At 51.8% G+C, this 16,833-nt stretch overlaps 1 protein-coding gene across 8 annotated transcripts in view; it reads right to left on the bottom strand.

The window, feature by feature from the left end:
- The window catches only part of EPS15L1 (epidermal growth factor receptor pathway substrate 15 like 1), a gene marked incomplete at its 5' end in the record, with an annotated part of 101,740 nt that overhangs the window by 65,392 nt on the left and 19,515 nt on the right, over nt 1-16,833 (bottom strand). For all 8 annotated transcript variants that reach the window (XM_027771316.1, XM_014587336.2, XM_027771315.1 and 5 more), the window contains 6 exon segments: nt 4,616-4,688; nt 6,476-6,561; nt 6,851-7,007; nt 11,433-11,590; nt 13,035-13,268; nt 15,013-15,072. In XM_027771316.1, coding sequence (XP_027627117.1) covers nt 4,616-4,688; nt 6,476-6,561; nt 6,851-7,007; nt 11,433-11,590; nt 13,035-13,268; nt 15,013-15,072 — 768 coding nt within the window.

Genomic DNA, 16,833 nt, shown 5'->3' with positions numbered 1-16,833 from the left:
AAAAGAAAAGAAAAGAAAAGAAAAGAAAAGAAAAGAAAAGAAAAGAAAAGAAAAGAAAAGAAAAGAAAAGAAAAGAAAAGAAAAGAAAAGAAAAGAAAAGAAAAGAAAAGAAAAGAAAAGAAAAGAAAAGAAAAGAAACGAAACGAAACGAGGCTGGGGCTAGCAGAGGGAAGCAGGTTAAGGCAGCTGGGTCTCACATGGCCTTGAGGGCAGCCTTGTCCCTTCCACCAGGTCAGGACGTGGAGAGAAGACGCCATCTATGAACCAGAGTGAGTCTTCACTAGACCCCAAGCCTGTTGGTGCCTGGACTTTATTTCATTTTTATTTATTACTTTATTTTTAGTTTTCTGGGTGCATGCGGTTCCCAAAAAGAGGGGAAGAAAGAGAGAAATCACCCCTCAGGGGGATGGCCACATAGCCATCATTTTTCCTCCATTGTCCTCTCAGGATTTTGGACGTGGACACACATGCGCCCAGCGTGATTTTCAAACTGCTAGGTCTGGGACTCGAACCGTGGTTAGTCATGTGGCAGTCCAGCGCCTTACCCACCAGGCCACCTGCTGGCTCCATGATGTTAGACATTTCCATGGCTTAGAAGACTGTTCCCAGAGGTTCACGTGCGGGAATTTGGTGCCCTGTGCAACAGCGTTAGAAGGTGGTGAGAACTTATAAGAGGTTATTGCCTAGGGGGTGGTGTTTGGGTCATGGGGGTAACACCCTCGCAAATGGATTAAGGATGTCTCGTGAGATGATGTGAGTTCTGGCTCTCCTGGGAAGTGGTTAGCTCCCGTGAGAGCGGGTTGTTATAAGAGGAAGACAGCTTGTCCTCGGGTCTTTCTCTGCACGTGCTCACCACCCTCTGCTTCTGCAGGCCACGTTGAGATGCAGCACCAGAGGCTGACCTGATAGTAGCCCCCCACCCCACTTTGGACTTTCTGGTCACCAGAACTGTAAGCCAAATAAAGTCTCTGTTTTTTTTTTTTTTTTTTTCTTTTTAAGAGAGAGTTTGGTTATAGGTTGAGTGTATTCGCTGCTCTGTGAGGCTGACCCAAGTGGAAGCATTCAGGATTCGTGCCCAGAGACCTGTGAACATGCCAAATGCATGCATGCTTGTGATCCAGGGCACCAAGGCTGGGGCTAGATTGTGATACAAGGACCCTGTTGGGGGTACCTGGGGGATGGCCACACTGCAATCCCTTCTCTGTTCTCCTCTGTGTCTCCGTTTCTCCACTCAATGAGAAACATAACGAAAAAACTTTAAAAGAATGCAGTTAAATCCCTACCTCACACCATATACAAAATTAAATAAAAAGGAATCAAAGATCTATATATAAGAGCTAAAACTATAAAACTGTTAAAAGAAAACACAGGGACAGGAACCAGCAAGCAGATGGCGCAATGGTTATGTTGCTGGACTCCCATGTAGTCGACCATGGTTCGAGTCTCACACCCGGTGGCTTCAAACTCACACCAGGTGTATATGTGTAGGTGCCCAAAATTCCAAGAGGAGAATGATGGAGAAGGGATTGTGATGTGGCCATCCTCCTTTGGGGGATGATTTCTTGCTTTCTAGCTCTCTGTCTCTCTATCTCTCCAGTGAACACACACACCCTATAGCAACAACAACAACAAAAACACAGGGTAAATCTTATAGACTTTGGATTCAGCAATGGGTTCTGAGATATGGCACCAAAAGCAAGAGCAACAACAGCAACGACAAAACATAGATAAACTGATTTCACCAAACTTAAAAGCTTTTTGCTTTGGAGGACACCATTGAGACAATGAAAAGACAATCCACACAATGAAGAAAAATATTTGAAAGTCATGTACCGGATAAGAAGTCTTTAAAAAGTCAGTTACAAAAATACAAATGACTGAACTTAAAAACACACAAGGCATACGAATTGACTTGTCCCCAAAGAAGATATACAAACAGGGGAAAGCCCAAGAAAAGATGCTTGGTGTCACAGAGAAGACAATTAGGGAAATGCAAAGCAAAACCACACTGCGGTGCTGCCACACCCACTAGAACAGCTAGAACAAAACATGGGAGGCAACGAGAGCTTGCAAGGCTATGAGGACACTGAGCCCTCATACTCTGCTTAGGGAAGGTGAGATGCTACAGCCACTGTGCAAAACAGGTGCTTCCTAAACAGGTTAAACAAATGAGGGGTCTTCAAACAGGTTCCTGGAAAATGTGTATAATGAAAAAACCATGCACAGATTGCAAAATATTCTTGCATCATAACACTCATACTTTAGGGTTAGTTTTTTGTTTTGTTTTGTTTTTTTCTTTTTTTTTCTTTTTTTTTTTTTTTGAGAGAGAGATTGTTGCTATAGGGTGTGTGCACTCGCCAGAAAGACAGAGAGACAGAAAGCAAGAAATCATCCCCCCGGGGGGGAGGGCAACACTGCAATCCCTTCTCTGTTCTCTTGGGATTTTGGACACGTATGCACACATGCCCTGAGTGAGTTTTAAGCTGCTGGTCCCTAGGTTTGTTTCGCTGTAAACTTCTGAAGTCCCTTCACAGAGTCACCAGAAGGCCCGGCAATTTTATTCTCAAGTATTCAGTGGCGGGAAATGAAAACATATGTTTAAACAAGAACTTGTACACACCCATGCCCAGCAGCAGTAGTCAACTGTCTTAACAGTGAAAAAAAAAAAAAAATCCATCAATTGATAAAAAAGGATGAATAAAATGTGGGCCATCCACACAATGGGGTATGACTCAGTCGTAGGAAGGAACGAAGCTCTGACCCGGGTTACAGCATGGGTGAGCCTCAAACACGCGATGCTGAGTGAGAGAAGCTGGACACCAAAGGCCACAGGGTGTAGGACCCATTGACATGGAATGTCTAGAACAGAAAAGGTGGTGGAGAAAGCCCGTGGCTGGGGGAGGAGGGAGGCAGGAATGGGGATGAGTGGAATGAGTACTACGGATCGCGGGGATTCTTTGTGGGTAAATACAAATGTTACGGAGCTAGATATACACGATGGCTAAGCAATACAGCGAATATGCTAAAACCCGCTAAATTGGGGACCAGCAGTTAGCGTAATGGCTATGTCGCTGGACTCTCACATAGTCGACCGCAGTTCGCGTCCCGGACCCGGTGGCTTAAACTCACGCCAGGCGCGTGTGCATATGTGCCCAAGATCCCGTGAGTAGAATGGAGGAGAAGGGATTGCGGCATGGCCATCCCCCCTGGGGGGTGATTTCTCGCTTTCTATCTCTCTGTCTATCTGTGTCTGGTGAGCACACGCGTCCTATAGCAAAAACCTCTCCAAAAAAAAAAAAAAATCCGCTAAATTGTATGCTTTCACATAGTTACTCATTGGGGCCAGCAGGTGGCACGGTGGTTAAGGTACTGGACTCGCACGTGGCCAACTCTGTGGTTCGACTCTAGAAGCAGCAACTTGGAAATCACACTGGATGCTTGTGCATGTGTACCCGAAATGCCAAGAGGAGAACGAGAAGGGACTGTGGGGTGGTCATCCCCCTGGGCGGTGAGCTCTCTCTCTCTCTCTCTCTGTGTCTATCTCTCTCTGGCGAGTATACAAGCCCTATGGCAAAAACCTAAAAAACAGTGACTATTGGGCCACCCCATGGCGTGGTGGTGAAGGCGGCTGGATCCCCCATGGTCGCCAGCATAGCTCAAGCCCCAGACATGACAGCTTAAGAAATATACCAAAGGGGCCAGCAGTTGGAGTAGTGGTTATGTCACTGGACCCCCCACATAGCTGACCATGGTTCAAGTCCTAGACCCGGTGGCTTAAATTTACACTGGGCGTGTGTGTGTGCGTGCCCAAAATCTCGAGAGGAGAATGGAGGAGAAGGGATTGTGGCATGGCCATCCCCCTGGGTGGTGATTTCTTACTTTATGCCTCTCTGTTTCTCTCTGTGTCTCTGGTGAATTCATGTGCCCTATTAAAAAAATCTGTCCAAAAAAAAAGAGAGAAATACACCAGGTATATGTGTATGCATGCCCAAAATTCCCAAAGGAGGGAAAAATGGAGGAGAAGGGATAGTGGTGTGACCACACCCCATGAAAGCACAACCTTTCTACCCTCCTCTCCAACTCTCTCTGAGTTCATGTGCCCGCTGGTAAAAATATTTTTTTTAAAAGGGTGGGGGTGTTACGTTACATGACTTATACCCTCAATTTTAAAAAGAGAAGCCTCTGCATATTGTTATAGGTGACTTTTAATTTTTATTTTGATTTTTTTTTAGTTTTTGCCTTAGGGTACATGCACTCGCTGGAGAGAGATAGAGACAGTGAGAGAGAAAGTGAGAAATCACCCTCTGGGGGAGTGGACATGCTGCAATCCCTTCTCCTCCATTCTCCCCTTGGGATTTTAGGCACGCATGTACATGTGCCCGGCGTGAGTTTAAGCTACTGGGTCTGGGACTCGAACCACGGTCAGCCATGTGGAAGTCCATCAACGTAACCGCTATGCCATCTGCTGGTCCTGGTTAGAGTTGACTTTTAAAAAATTCACTGGAAGCCGCAAGAGCTCCATTCTGACCCTCGACTCCACATCACCACTGAGGGGAGTCTTCCCGAGCCCCATTTACCACAAAGCAGATCGAACCAAGATGGTTACCATCCTTACCTGTACTTCATTGGTTTTCTGTCTGATTGCCTCTTCCTTTTCTCTAATGTCTTGCTCCAGTGAGAATTTCTCCCTGAATGGATAAAAAATATTTCATGAGGGACCAGCAGGTAGCGTGGTGGTTATAGTGCTAGACTCTCACATGGCCAACTGTGGTTCAATTCCTGGACCTGGTAGCTTGCTTTCTCACTTCCTCTCTCTCTCTCATCAAATTAAAATAAGTAAATAAAGTTAAAAAAAAAAAAAAGTAGCAGTTAAGGTGCTGGACTCCACATGGCTGACTATGGTTCAAGTCCCAGGCTCAGTGGTTTGAAAGTCAGGCCAGGTGCGTGTGCATGTGTGCCCGTAGTCCCAAGAGGAGAGTGGAGGGGAAAGGACTGCGGTGTGACCATCGTCCCTAGAGGAGTGATTCCTCACTTTCTCTCTGTTTCTCTCCAGTGAGTGCATGGGCCGTAGGGACAAAAACCTAAAAAAAAAGAAGAAAAACCACACACACACACACACACACACACACACACAATCAACCATCACAGCAGTGCGTAACTCTGCATCCTGACTTGTCAAGACCCTGCACATCCCCACGAAGACCTGCCCACATTAACCTGTCTCTGTGGTGGGAGAAGTCCACGAATGACCCCCATGACCATGCACCCTATATCCTCCCCTCCCCTGGGGATGCTCTGAGGCATTGCTCCCAATAGAAATGCCCTTGGGGACCAGCAGATGGCGTAATGGCTGTGTCGCTGGACTCCCATGTAGTCGACCGCGTTCGAGTCCTGGACCCAGTGGCTTAAACTTATGCCGGGCGCATGTGTGTGCGTGCCCAAGATCCTGAGAAGAGAATGGAGGAGAAGGGATTGCGGCGTGGCCATCCCCCCGGGGGGTGATTTCTCGCTTTCTATCTCTCTGTCTGTCTGTCTGGTGAGCACACGTGCCCTAAGTGCGTCCTTGCACTGTGAGAAGACTGAGCGAGAAGGACCCATCCTCCAGGTGGGTGGGCACCTTGCCAGCCAAGACCGGCATGTCAGCCAGTGGACTGAAAGAGGAGGGTCCACCTTCGGGGGTGACGTCTTCCACCTGAGTCAGGGTCAGGGTCAGCCATGACCTGGAGCAGCCGTGTGTGGTCTGACGTAGCCACAGCCCTTCCCAGTATGGAAAACTGTTTTTTAAGGGTTATTTTTTTGGCCATAGGGCAGGTGAGCTTGCAGGAGAGACAGACATACAGTGAGAGGGAAAGCAGAAATATCCCCCCACCATGGCCACACCACAGTCCCTTCTCCATTCTCCTCCTGAGATCTGAGGTATGCACACGCATGCTCCTGGCCGGGTCTGGGACCTCAACGGCAGTCGGCCACGTGGGAATGCAGCGCCTTATCCATCATACCATCTGCTGGCCCACCGACGAGGTCTTGTCACTGACAGATAAAGGGCCGAGTCTCAGATGCTGCGTCGCCTGCCTGGGCCCTGGCAGTGAACTCTGTGAAAGGAGCCTCCCGGTCCAGGTCTCTGGCTCCACCCTCTGCAGCCAACCCCTCGGTTTCCTCATGTATTGCTGAGGGCTCGGGCTGGCCCGTCTGCACTGGCGGAGTCCAGCGTAAGGAAATTCAGGCACTTCCCGTATTTCCCCGTCTGGATCTTCTTCGAGAACCATATCCCCTTTCCGGTTCGCTGTGGCGGAGGGGGGGCTCTCGTTCAAGTCCCTTAAGCTAGTTTTGGAGCCTGGAAGGATCTGTGTCTTTTCCTTTCTTGTGAATACACGTGAGCTGGTCAAATTTCCGTGCACCTCTCGCCTGTCTCCAAAGACAACCCGGGAAGAGGTTCGTGCGGGCGACCCAGACGGGAGGAGTGTTTGCAGCGTACCTTTGCAGCTGGGCGATCTCCTGGCTGATGTCGTCAAGCTCCTTCACACCAGTGAACTCCCCTGAGGCCAGAGAGCTTGCACTGTCCTGGAAGGAAATCAGGGGCAACGTCAGTAACTAGCAAACCGGCAGGTCTTAGGCCCAAAGTAAAGGCACCTTCTCTTTAGTTCTAGGGTGAGGTGGGAAAAGGCAATAGCCGGGCGTAATATCCAAGTGGCTAAGTTTGCTCCAGCTCTGGGGCCCCTAGCAAAGGCAGGGACCCGCACGAGGCCCAGGCGGGCTGCAGGGCTCAAGCGATCTACCAGCGCCACCTTGTGGCGGGGGGGGGGGGGGACACGAACAAGAAGGGGTGCGGCGGAGGCCTGCGGCTACTCACCGGGATGGGGGTGCCTCTCTCTGAGGGCGGGACCATGTCCGGCGAGAGGACTTGCGGAGGGTCGATGCCTTTACTGACCTTCTGCTGAATGAAATACATAGCTAACGCGAATTGGTCTTTGCTTAGCTTCCCCGTTTGCCTCGTATCGGCCAGGGCCCTGGGAGAAACGTGGGGAGGCGGATTACTCATCACCGCTGCGGGATTCCGCCGGCCCCACGAGCACACGTCAGCGGAACCCCACTTGGAAAAGACGGCCACACCGGCCAGCAGCTTGGCTGGGTGTTTGGGCCTGGACTTCCACGTGGGCCACCGCAGTCTAAGTCCCAGATCTGGTGGCCTGAAAGATGTCAGGCCTGGGTGCATGCCCAACATCCTGAGAGGAGAGTGGAGGAGGAAGGATTGCGACACGGCCAACTTCAGGGGCGATTTCTCCCTCTCCCTCTCTCTGTTTCTCTCTTCAGCAAGCACACGCTCTGTGGCAAACACGTAAAAAAGAGAAGACACGGGGACCAGCAGTTAGCATAATGGCTATGCCGCTGAACTCCCACGTTCAAGTCCCAGACCCGGTGGCTTAAACTCACACCGGGCGCGTGTGCGTGCGTGCCCAAGATCCTGAGAGGAGAAGGGATTGCGGCGTGGCCATCCCCCCTGGGGAGTGATTTCTTGCTTTCTGTCTCTGTCTTTCTGGCAAGCATATGTGCCCTGTACGAAAAACCTCTCCGAGAAAAAAAAAAAAAAAAGATGACACCAAAAACTGCAGGGTGCCGTGGGGAGCCCCAGCTTCACACCCCACTCCCAGCTAGCAGTCCTGGGACACCGCCCCCGCCCTGCGCCATCCCCAGACAAGCAGGCTGCCCTAAGGTTGATAATGGAGGGGCAGCTGGGGCAGAACGGGGAGGGGTCCTCATCTGGACTGGAGAACCGCCGGGCCCTCCCTGAGGGCTCAGAAGCCAGTCCCTGGGAGACCTCAGTAACCGTGAGAGGTGACACGGCTCCTTTCCTTATGCGCCACCGTGGGACCGGGCCACAGAGATGGGGGCTGGGGCAGGTGTCTGTGCACCGTCACTGAAGTCCATCCCTGCAGCTCTGGGACATCTGATGGCCCAGGCCGCTGGTTCTTGGTGGGGACCCAAGGAGTCCTTTGGATTGTCACTGTGGTCGGAGACAACCAACAGCCCACCCCTCTCGCTGTGGCTGGAAATCTGCCCCCCCTCACCCCAGTTCCTATCCTGAGCTCCTCGCCCCCCGTGGGATGGTATTGGTGGTGGGGCCTCTGGAGGGGACTCGGTCGTGAGGGTAGAGCCCTCATGAGTGGGATTCATGTTCTTATGAAAGGGAGCCCGGGCCCAGTCGTGGTGGCACTGGCAGGGGGATGCTGTTTGTGATAGTGGAGCCACACGGAAGGCCCGAGTTGGGTTCCTGGGTTGACTGAACATCCTGGGAGCATGTGGGCAGTATTGTGGCATGGTGAGACGCAGTCAAGGGTACATGTATGTTCTTTCTCTCTCTAGAAACAAATAAGCCTTGGGACGAGCAGGTAGTGTAATGGTTACACTGCTGGACTCCCACATAGTCAATCGCAGTTCAAATCCTGGACCCAGCAACTTAAAACGCATGCTGGACACGTGTGCGTGTGTGCCCAGATCCTGAGAGGAGAATGGAGAAGGGACTGCAGCGTGGCCATACACCCTGAGGGTGATTTCTCGCTTCCTGTCTTTCAAGCAAGCACACGCGCCCTATAACAAAAATATCTCTCCAAAAGAAAGAAAGAAAGAAAGCTTACCACAAAAGGGGGAGAGGGGACCCTCAGAGAGCTCTGCTTCTGCCATGTAAGCCATGCAAGCACACAGAAGGTCTGCGAACCAGAACGTGGGCCTGCACCGGACACTGGGTCTAGCTGTACCTAACACTGGACTTCCAAGCCCCCAGAACCGTGAGAAACTGGTTTAAGTCATCCTGTTTGTGGTAGTTTGTTGCAACAGCTCAAATGGACCAAGACCCTCCTCTTGTGCCCAAAAAGGCTACCTCAAGGGAGTGGCCACACTGCAAGGGACAGTTCCTCGCAGCTAAAGCAACCCTCGCCCTCGTGGCTATCGGATGTCCTGAGAGAGGGGAGCACATGGCTGGGGTTGGACACTGCACAACACTCACGGGAATCAAGGAGCTGGCCACTGAGGGAAGGGAAGCTTTGTGTAGTCAGGGTGCGGCCTCGACACCTGTGAGGAATGTCCTCCCAGGGCGAGTTCACGGCCTGGTAGCTGGGGAGCGAGGTCCCACATGACCAAAAGCACAGCTCAAGTCTTGCTTCACTCAGACTGCCCACATCAAAGAGCTTCTTAGCTTCTCGTTTCTGACCTCCCGTGTAGTTACCGCAGAGGCAAAGACACACGGCTTTCTAGTGCAGCGAAGAGAGTTGGGGAGATACTAACAGATTTAGGCCTAAAGGCTGTCAATGAATGGGACAACGGGAAAGGGCCAGACTTCACGACGTTGCTGATAAAGGCTGTTTTTAAAATGTACATGTGCAAGGCCAGCAGGTATCACGTTGGCCGAGGTGCTGGACTCCCACACGGCCAGCTGCAGTTCGAGTCTCGGACCTGGTGGCTTGCTTTCTCACTTTCCCTCTCACGCTCTCTCTCTCTGGTCAAATTGAAAAAATAATAAAATAAATAAAATTCTTAAAAATGTTGAGGGACCAGCAGATCACATAACAGTTATGTCACTAGACTCTCACTTAGTTGACTCTGGTTCAAGTCCTGGACTCGGCGGCTTAAAACTCACAGTGGGTGCACGTGTGTTAAGTAACCAAAATCCCGAGAGGAGAATGGAGAAGGGATTGTGGTGTGGCCATCCTCCTGGATGGGGGTGGATGATTCACTGGGGGGGGGGAGTAATTTCTCACTTTCTGTGTCTCTAGTAAGCACACATGCCCTATAGCAAAAAATATATATATATAAAAAATATATATATATATACATATAAAAGAAATCATGTGTAGGGCCAGAGGGTGGCATGGTGGTTAAGGTAGCTGTATTTCATATGGTCAACTATGGACTTGGTGGTTTGAAAAAAAAAAAAGTGTGTGTGCACTCATGCCCAAAATCCCAAGAGGAGAATGGAGGACAGACTGTAGCATACTCGTGCTCCCTGGGAGATGTTTTCTGAAATTCCCTCTCTTTTTCTGTCTCTCTCTGGGAAGTACACCTGCCCTCTGGCAGATGAAATTTTGTAAACCCTACGTGGGGACTAAGAGGAGGAGGAGGGCGGACACGTAGCACAGTGGCGAAGCACTGCGTACAGAAAGCCAGCTCCCACTTGGCCAGCTGTGGTTCAAATCCTGGCCCCGGCTGCTTTCAAAACACACTGGGGGAGCCAGCGGATGGCATCACAGTTACACTGCTGGACTCCCACATGGCCAGCCAAGGTTCGAGTCGTGAACCCGGTGGCCTGAAAATCACAGGGGGGTGTGCGTGTGTGCTTGACCCAGACTGTGACAGGTTGGAGAAATGGAGAAGGGGTTGTGGTGTGGCCTCCCTCTCATACATGTGTGTGCGTGCGATTTTTATCTGTGTGTGCATATATTTATGTATACACACATATTCATACATCTGTATTAGGTCATCAGGAACATCGTGACCTATTTCCCTATGCAAAATAACCTAACACACACACACATGTATATACATACATGTACATATATTTCCATGTGTGTGTATGTATGTCTATGGAGAGTATGCATCCTCTGGCAGATAACATAAATAATAAAGTAACTGCAGATCCAAAGGGGACACTGGAGGCAAAGGTGCTAAGAACCACTGTCCCCGGCTGGCCAGAGGCAGGCGAGGTGAGCACCATCCAGGTGATAAGGGGACGGCCGGCTGACCTCGCGGCCCGGCCCTGGCCTTGCGGCTTGGACGTCTGTTACTGCTGAGGATGGTTATCTCCCCAGACCTCTGAGGTGCGCTAGGTTCATACGGGGCTTGGAGGGATACACGCGCAAGAGTGATACGCAAATTCCTTCCTTATCTCTCCCAAGGAAGAAAGCACCCTCCACGGCCCAGGGCTCCGAGGAACCACCTGGAAGGAGACTTCGCCGCTGGCAAGTCATGACAGGAAGGGTGCTGACCCTGTGACGTCTGCTCTGAGCAGCCCTGGAGGAAAGCGGGATGTACCAGGAGTCAAGGCCCAGGCCTCGCCGAGCAGGGATCCCGACGGCCATGGTGGCTCTTCTAGAGCCAAGGCCCCACTGCGTGCGCCACACAGAGGCAGCAGGGCCGAACATCTGGCCTGCAGCTGGCAGCAGCAGAGGCCAGGCCTCCTAGCTGAATCAGCATAACCACCAGCGAGAACTGAGTCCCCTGGTCAAGCAGATGGCCACAGGGCTCTCTAGAGGGGCCAAAGAGGGGTCCCCCGCCAGACGACAGTAAAACGACTGGCACAGAAGGCAGGGTTCGAGCCTTCGCACTTGCGCCTCCCTTGGCTCCAACAGCTGGGGAAGGGTCCCCGACCACTGGCCTCCTGCCTGCATGAGCGGGCCGCTGTGAGCCACCCACAGGCATCGCTCCCGTCCAGCCGTCCTTACCATATGTGCGCTAGAAGGTTCTGGGTGAGGCCCGAGTGCATGAAGATCTCCTTCACCTCCTGGCCGCTCACGTAGCCGTCCAGGTCCAGGTCAGTCTTCAGGAAGATCTCGTCAAACCGCATCTTGTCCGCCACCGGCACCACCCAGTTCACTGTTGGCTGAGACGGTTTTGTAACAATGGTTAGCCTAGGGGCCCGCAGACGGCATCGAGGTTAAGGTGGCTAGATCTCATGTAGCCAACACCATAGTTTGAGTCCTGGACCTGGTGGCTTGAAAATCACTCCGGATGTGTTGTGCCCAAAATCACAGGAGGAAAGTGGAGAAGGGATTGTGGCGTGGCCATTCCCCTGGGGGGTGACTTCTCACTTTCTCTCTCTCTCTCTGTTGAGTGCACGCACCCTATGGCAAAAAATTTTTTTAAAAATTAAAGGGGAAAAATAAATAAATAGAGCACTGTTTTGATTTTTGTTTTTTTTTTTTTTTTGAGAGATTTTCGCTATAGGGCACGTGCGCTCACCAGACAGACAGAGAGAGACGGAGAGACAGAAAGCAAGAAATCACCCCCCAGAGGGGATGGTCACGCCGCAATCCCTTCTCCTCCATTCTCCTCTCGGGATCTTGGGCTCGCACGCACACGTGCCTGGCGTGAGTTTTAAGCCACTGGGTCCGGGACATGAACCACGGTCGACTACGTGGGAGTCCAGCGACATAGCCATTACGCTAACTGCTGGTTCCCATAAATAGAGCACTGTTTTGAAAAAAGGTTAACCTCGGGGGCAGCAAATGGCAGAGAGGTTAAGGTAGCTAGAGCCCATATAACTGACTCTGCAGTTCAAGTTCTGGACCTAGAGGCTTAAAAATCCTGCATGTGCATGTGCCCGTGTGCCCAAGAGAAGACTGGAGGAGAAGGGACTGTGGTGTGTCCATCCACCTGGGGTGGGGGTGGTGATTTCTCACTCCCCGTTCCACCCCCGTTTCTCTGTGGCGAGTGCATGCGCTTTGTAGCAAAAATCTATAAATAAAACAAATGAATAGAAACCTAAAAAAAAAAGTAAGATTACTCTGGAAGCTTTCTATGACTGACGGTGGGATGATGGAAGTGTTTTCTTTTTCTTTTTCTTTTTTTTTTTTGGTGAGGTCTTTGCTATAGGGCGTGTGCGCTCTCCAGAAAGACAGAGACAGACAGAGAGACAGAAAGCGAGAAATCACCCCCCAGGGAGGATGGTCACACCGCAATCCCTTCTCCTCCATTCTCCTCTCGGGATCTTGGGCATGCATGCATGCACACACGCCCGGAGTGAGTTTAAGCCACTGGGTCTGGGACTCGAACTGCAGTCGACTACATGGGAGTCCAGCGACATAGCTATTATGCCAACTGCTGGTCCTGATGAAAGTGTTTTCAAACACACCCGGGATCCAACTGTCCCCATGACTGCGTGAGCAGAGAAGGCAGACAGGATCGCTGTCCTGTGAGTAGGGAAACTGAGGCAGAGACAGATGCTGGCTGGATCCAGCCCCTGCCCTGCCCCACGCTCACCCGCTCGGCTGTACTTAGAGGTGACGGGGCAGCAGGATGAGGCCTGGATGCCCAGGGCCCGGTACCTGTGTTTGTTTGATGCTGTGCTTAGGGGACAGGCTCCCCGTGCTGTTGAGGCTGCTGACGCTGCCGTGGGACGGTGTGGAGCGGAGGCTGTCTTTGGGCGGAGGGCTGGCGGGCAGGACAGGCACGGCGCCGGGGAACACAGTCTTCTTTCTCTTGGAGGGTGGGATGAGGGACGGGGGCAGGACGGAGGGCACGGGCTCCTTCTCGAGGGCTCGGTACACCAAGTGCATGGCCTGTGAGGACAAGCGAGACGGCGCTGACGTGGCCGGGCAGGGCGGGGGCTGTGAGAGCTATCAGAAGGCAGGCGGTGTGTGGCGTGGTGGTTAAGGCTCCCACATGGCCGACCGCGGTTCAAGTCCCAGACCTGGCAGCTTGCTTTCTCACTTTCCCTCTCTTTTTCTCTGTCTGGTTAAATTTAAAACATAATAATAAATTAAAATTAAATAAATAAATAATTCTCGGGGGGGGGGGGGTGGGGGGAAGGGGAGGGCGGGCCTTGGGAATAAAATGAAGACTTTTTGTAAGGATGTTTCCCAGGAAACCAGAGTAAAAAAATATTTTCTGATGCGTTATCCTTCAGTGTGTAACTTTCCAGAATATTCATTACATGAGATTGAAGTGAGCACAGAAAGAATTGAATCCAGGACTGACAGCGATACGGTGGCCGGACCCACATGCAAAGGTCCTGGGCTTGTGTCCAAGGTCTCCCCGTGCATGCTGGGAATGCATGTGTATGCTGTGAGTCAAGCTGGATAAGGCCAGGGGTGGATCATGTAGTCGACTGTGGTTCAAGTCCCGGACCCGGTGGCTTAAACTCACGCCTGGCGCGTGTGCGTGCGTGCCCAAGATCCTGAGAGGAGAATGGAGGAGAAGGGATTGCGGCGTGGCCATCCCCCCTGGGGGGTGATTTCTTGCTTTCTGTCTGTTTCTCTCTATCTTTCTGGCGAGCACACATGCCCTATAGCAAAAACCTCTCCCCTTCAAAAAAAATTAAATAAATAAATAATACATAGAATTAAATAATTCTTCTTTACAGATAATTATTTTATTGAACTTTATTTATTTATTTGTTTGTTTATGTATTTATTTATTTTGATTCGACCAGAGAGGGACAGAGTGAGAGAGAAAGAGAGAGATGGAAAGTGAGAAAGCGAGCTGCCAGGTCTGGGACTCAAACATCGGTTGGTCATCTGGAAGTCCAGCGTCATTAACCATCATTACCCATCATGCCCCCTGCCGGCCCCAACAGATAATTCTTTAAAAAAAAAAAAAAAAATAGAAATGTACTGAAACAGAAATGCCAGGGAGTGTGGGAGGAGGGTATTCACAAACTCACAAACATTCTATTACTAACATTTCTATATATTCAGAATTCTGTCAGAGTGAACTCTCAAAATATTAGAGAGGGACCAACAGATGGCGTCACGGTTACGTCACATCACTGGACTCCCACCTAGTCGGCTAGGGTTCGAGTCCCAGACCCAGTGGCTTAAAACTCACACTGGGCACGTGTGCGTGCATGCCCAAAACTCCGAGTGGAGACTGGAAGGGAAGGGACTGTGGCCTGGCCATCCCCCTAAGGGGTGATTTCTCACTTTCTGTCTCTCTATCTCTGTCTCTCAGACAAGTACACATGCGCTATAGCAAAAATCTCTCTTAAGAAAGAGATAAAAAGAAAGAAAGATAGATAGATTAGCGAAGAAAGGGCCAGTATGTGGTATGATTGAAACACTGGAATCCCACGTGACTGACTACGGTTCAAGTCCCGGACCTGGCAGCTTGCTTTCTCACTCTCCCTCTCTTTTCTGTCTCTCTCTGGTCAAAATTGAAGAATAATGATAATAAATAAACTTAAAAGTAGATAATCCTTAAAAAAAAAAAAAAAAAACCGAGGAGACAAATCCAGGAACCCCCACGTGGACTGTACATGCTCCCCCTCAGGTGGGGGAGACACAGCGGGGCAGCGGGGGCGCCTACCACAGCAAACTCATCTCGGTCCAGGTGCCCGTCCTTGTCGATGTCGCTGAGGTCCCAGACCTGCAAGGGACAGACAGGTAAGGGCTACTGAGGGGCAGGACCCGGGTGAGAGCAAGGCCCACCCACCAGAACAGAGTCTGAGCCCACTGCGTGGTCAGGATGGGGTCACTGAAGCACATTCGAGCAGGCCAGGCTTGTGCGAGTGTCCCCCAATCCCGACGGGATGGTGAGGTGGACAGATGGAGGAGGAGGGGTCGCAGCGTGGCCATGCCCCACTAGGGTGCGTTCTCCCTCTCTGCATGTCGTGTCTCTCTCTGGTGAGCACAGACATCCTCTGGCAATGAGGCAGCCTCCCTAGCCTCTGCCCACCAGAAGCCAGCAAAATCCCACCCAGGTGTGACACCAAAACGTCTCCAGACCCTACTCGAGGTTCCTGGGGCCCCAGTTGTCAGTGAGAACCCGGGCTCTAACCCAGGCCAGGCTGCCCCCCACCTCTGAGCCTGCACTCCAGCTGTCAAGCACCAGACCTCACCCCACCATCTGTCTCGATCTGATCCCCTCACCCTGGAGGCTGTAGCCTGGGGCACCTCTTCCAGGAGGCCCTCCTGTCTGCCTGCGCCCCCTGCTGTGGGTCGGGAATCTTCCCCTCTACCACTGCCCTCACAGGACAGTGCAGGGATGATCAGGGAGGTGGGCTGGGAGAGGAGGGGCAGAGAGGACCGCAGGCCTGGGGGGCAACGTAGGACGCCATCCCTTCTCTACCCTTTGCTGGCCTGTGACCCGCACCAACATGTGGACTTCCCTGAAGGCCCCTCTTTCCCAACCTGAAAAATGGGGTGACACCATCCATAACCGGGGCTGATGAGCTCATCAGGGCGGAGTGCTAACATTCACACCTGGGCCACCGCTTACCTGTCTGACTGCTGGGACTCTGGCCAATCCCATCCCCTTCCTCCCAGGGCACGAGGGCCCGGCCCAGCATAGGCTCTGACAAATCCCTACTGCGTGATGGGCAGAAGACGCGTGCTGTGTGCACGCCTGGGTGCCCAGAGGTGCACGCGCAGAGATACAAATGCACAGGTGCACGGCTGCACAGATGCATACGCTGCATGGGTCCATGCGTGCACAACAGATGGATGCATGGATGCACACGAGATGACTGTCTAGATATGGGTGCGTGGACAGGCGGCTGCACACATGCATTGATGCCTGGGGAAATACACCGCACAGGGCCATGGGTGTACAGGTGCATGCACAGATATGGATGCCTGGGTATGTGGGTAAACGGGTGCATGTGTAACTGCATGCATGTAGGAACGTGTGGGGACACCCGCTGCCGAGGTGTGCGGGTGCACAGAGGAGAGACTGCACACATATGGGTACGTAGGTGCATGTGTAACTGCATGCATGCAGGAACGTGTGGGGACACCCGCTGCCGAGGTGTGCGGGTGCACAGAGGAGAGACTGCACAGATATGGGTATGTAGGTGCATGTGTAACTGCATACATGCAGGAACGTGTGGGGACACCCGCTGCTGAGGTGAGAGGGTGCACAGAGGAGAGACTGCACAGATATGGGTATGTAGGTGCATGTGTAACTGCATGCATGTGCAAATGTGTGGGGACACCCACTGCCGAGGTAAGAGGGTGCACAGAGGAGAGACTGCACAGATATGGGTATGTAGGTGCATGTGTAACTGCATACATGCAGGAACGTGTGGGGACACCCACTGCCGAGGTGAGCGGGTGCACAGAGGAGAGACTGCACACATATGGGTATGTAGGTGCAAGCGTGACCGCATGTATGCACGAAAGAGACAGT

The sequence above is a fragment of the Tupaia chinensis genome, unplaced genomic scaffold, assembly GCF_000334495.1.
Source record: "Tupaia chinensis unplaced genomic scaffold, TupChi_1.0 Scaffold000201_2, whole genome shotgun sequence".
NCBI lineage: Eukaryota > Metazoa > Chordata > Mammalia > Scandentia > Tupaiidae > Tupaia > Tupaia belangeri.
Note: the sequence above shows the minus strand (reverse complement) of the source record. Positions and strands in the feature narration are given on the sequence as shown.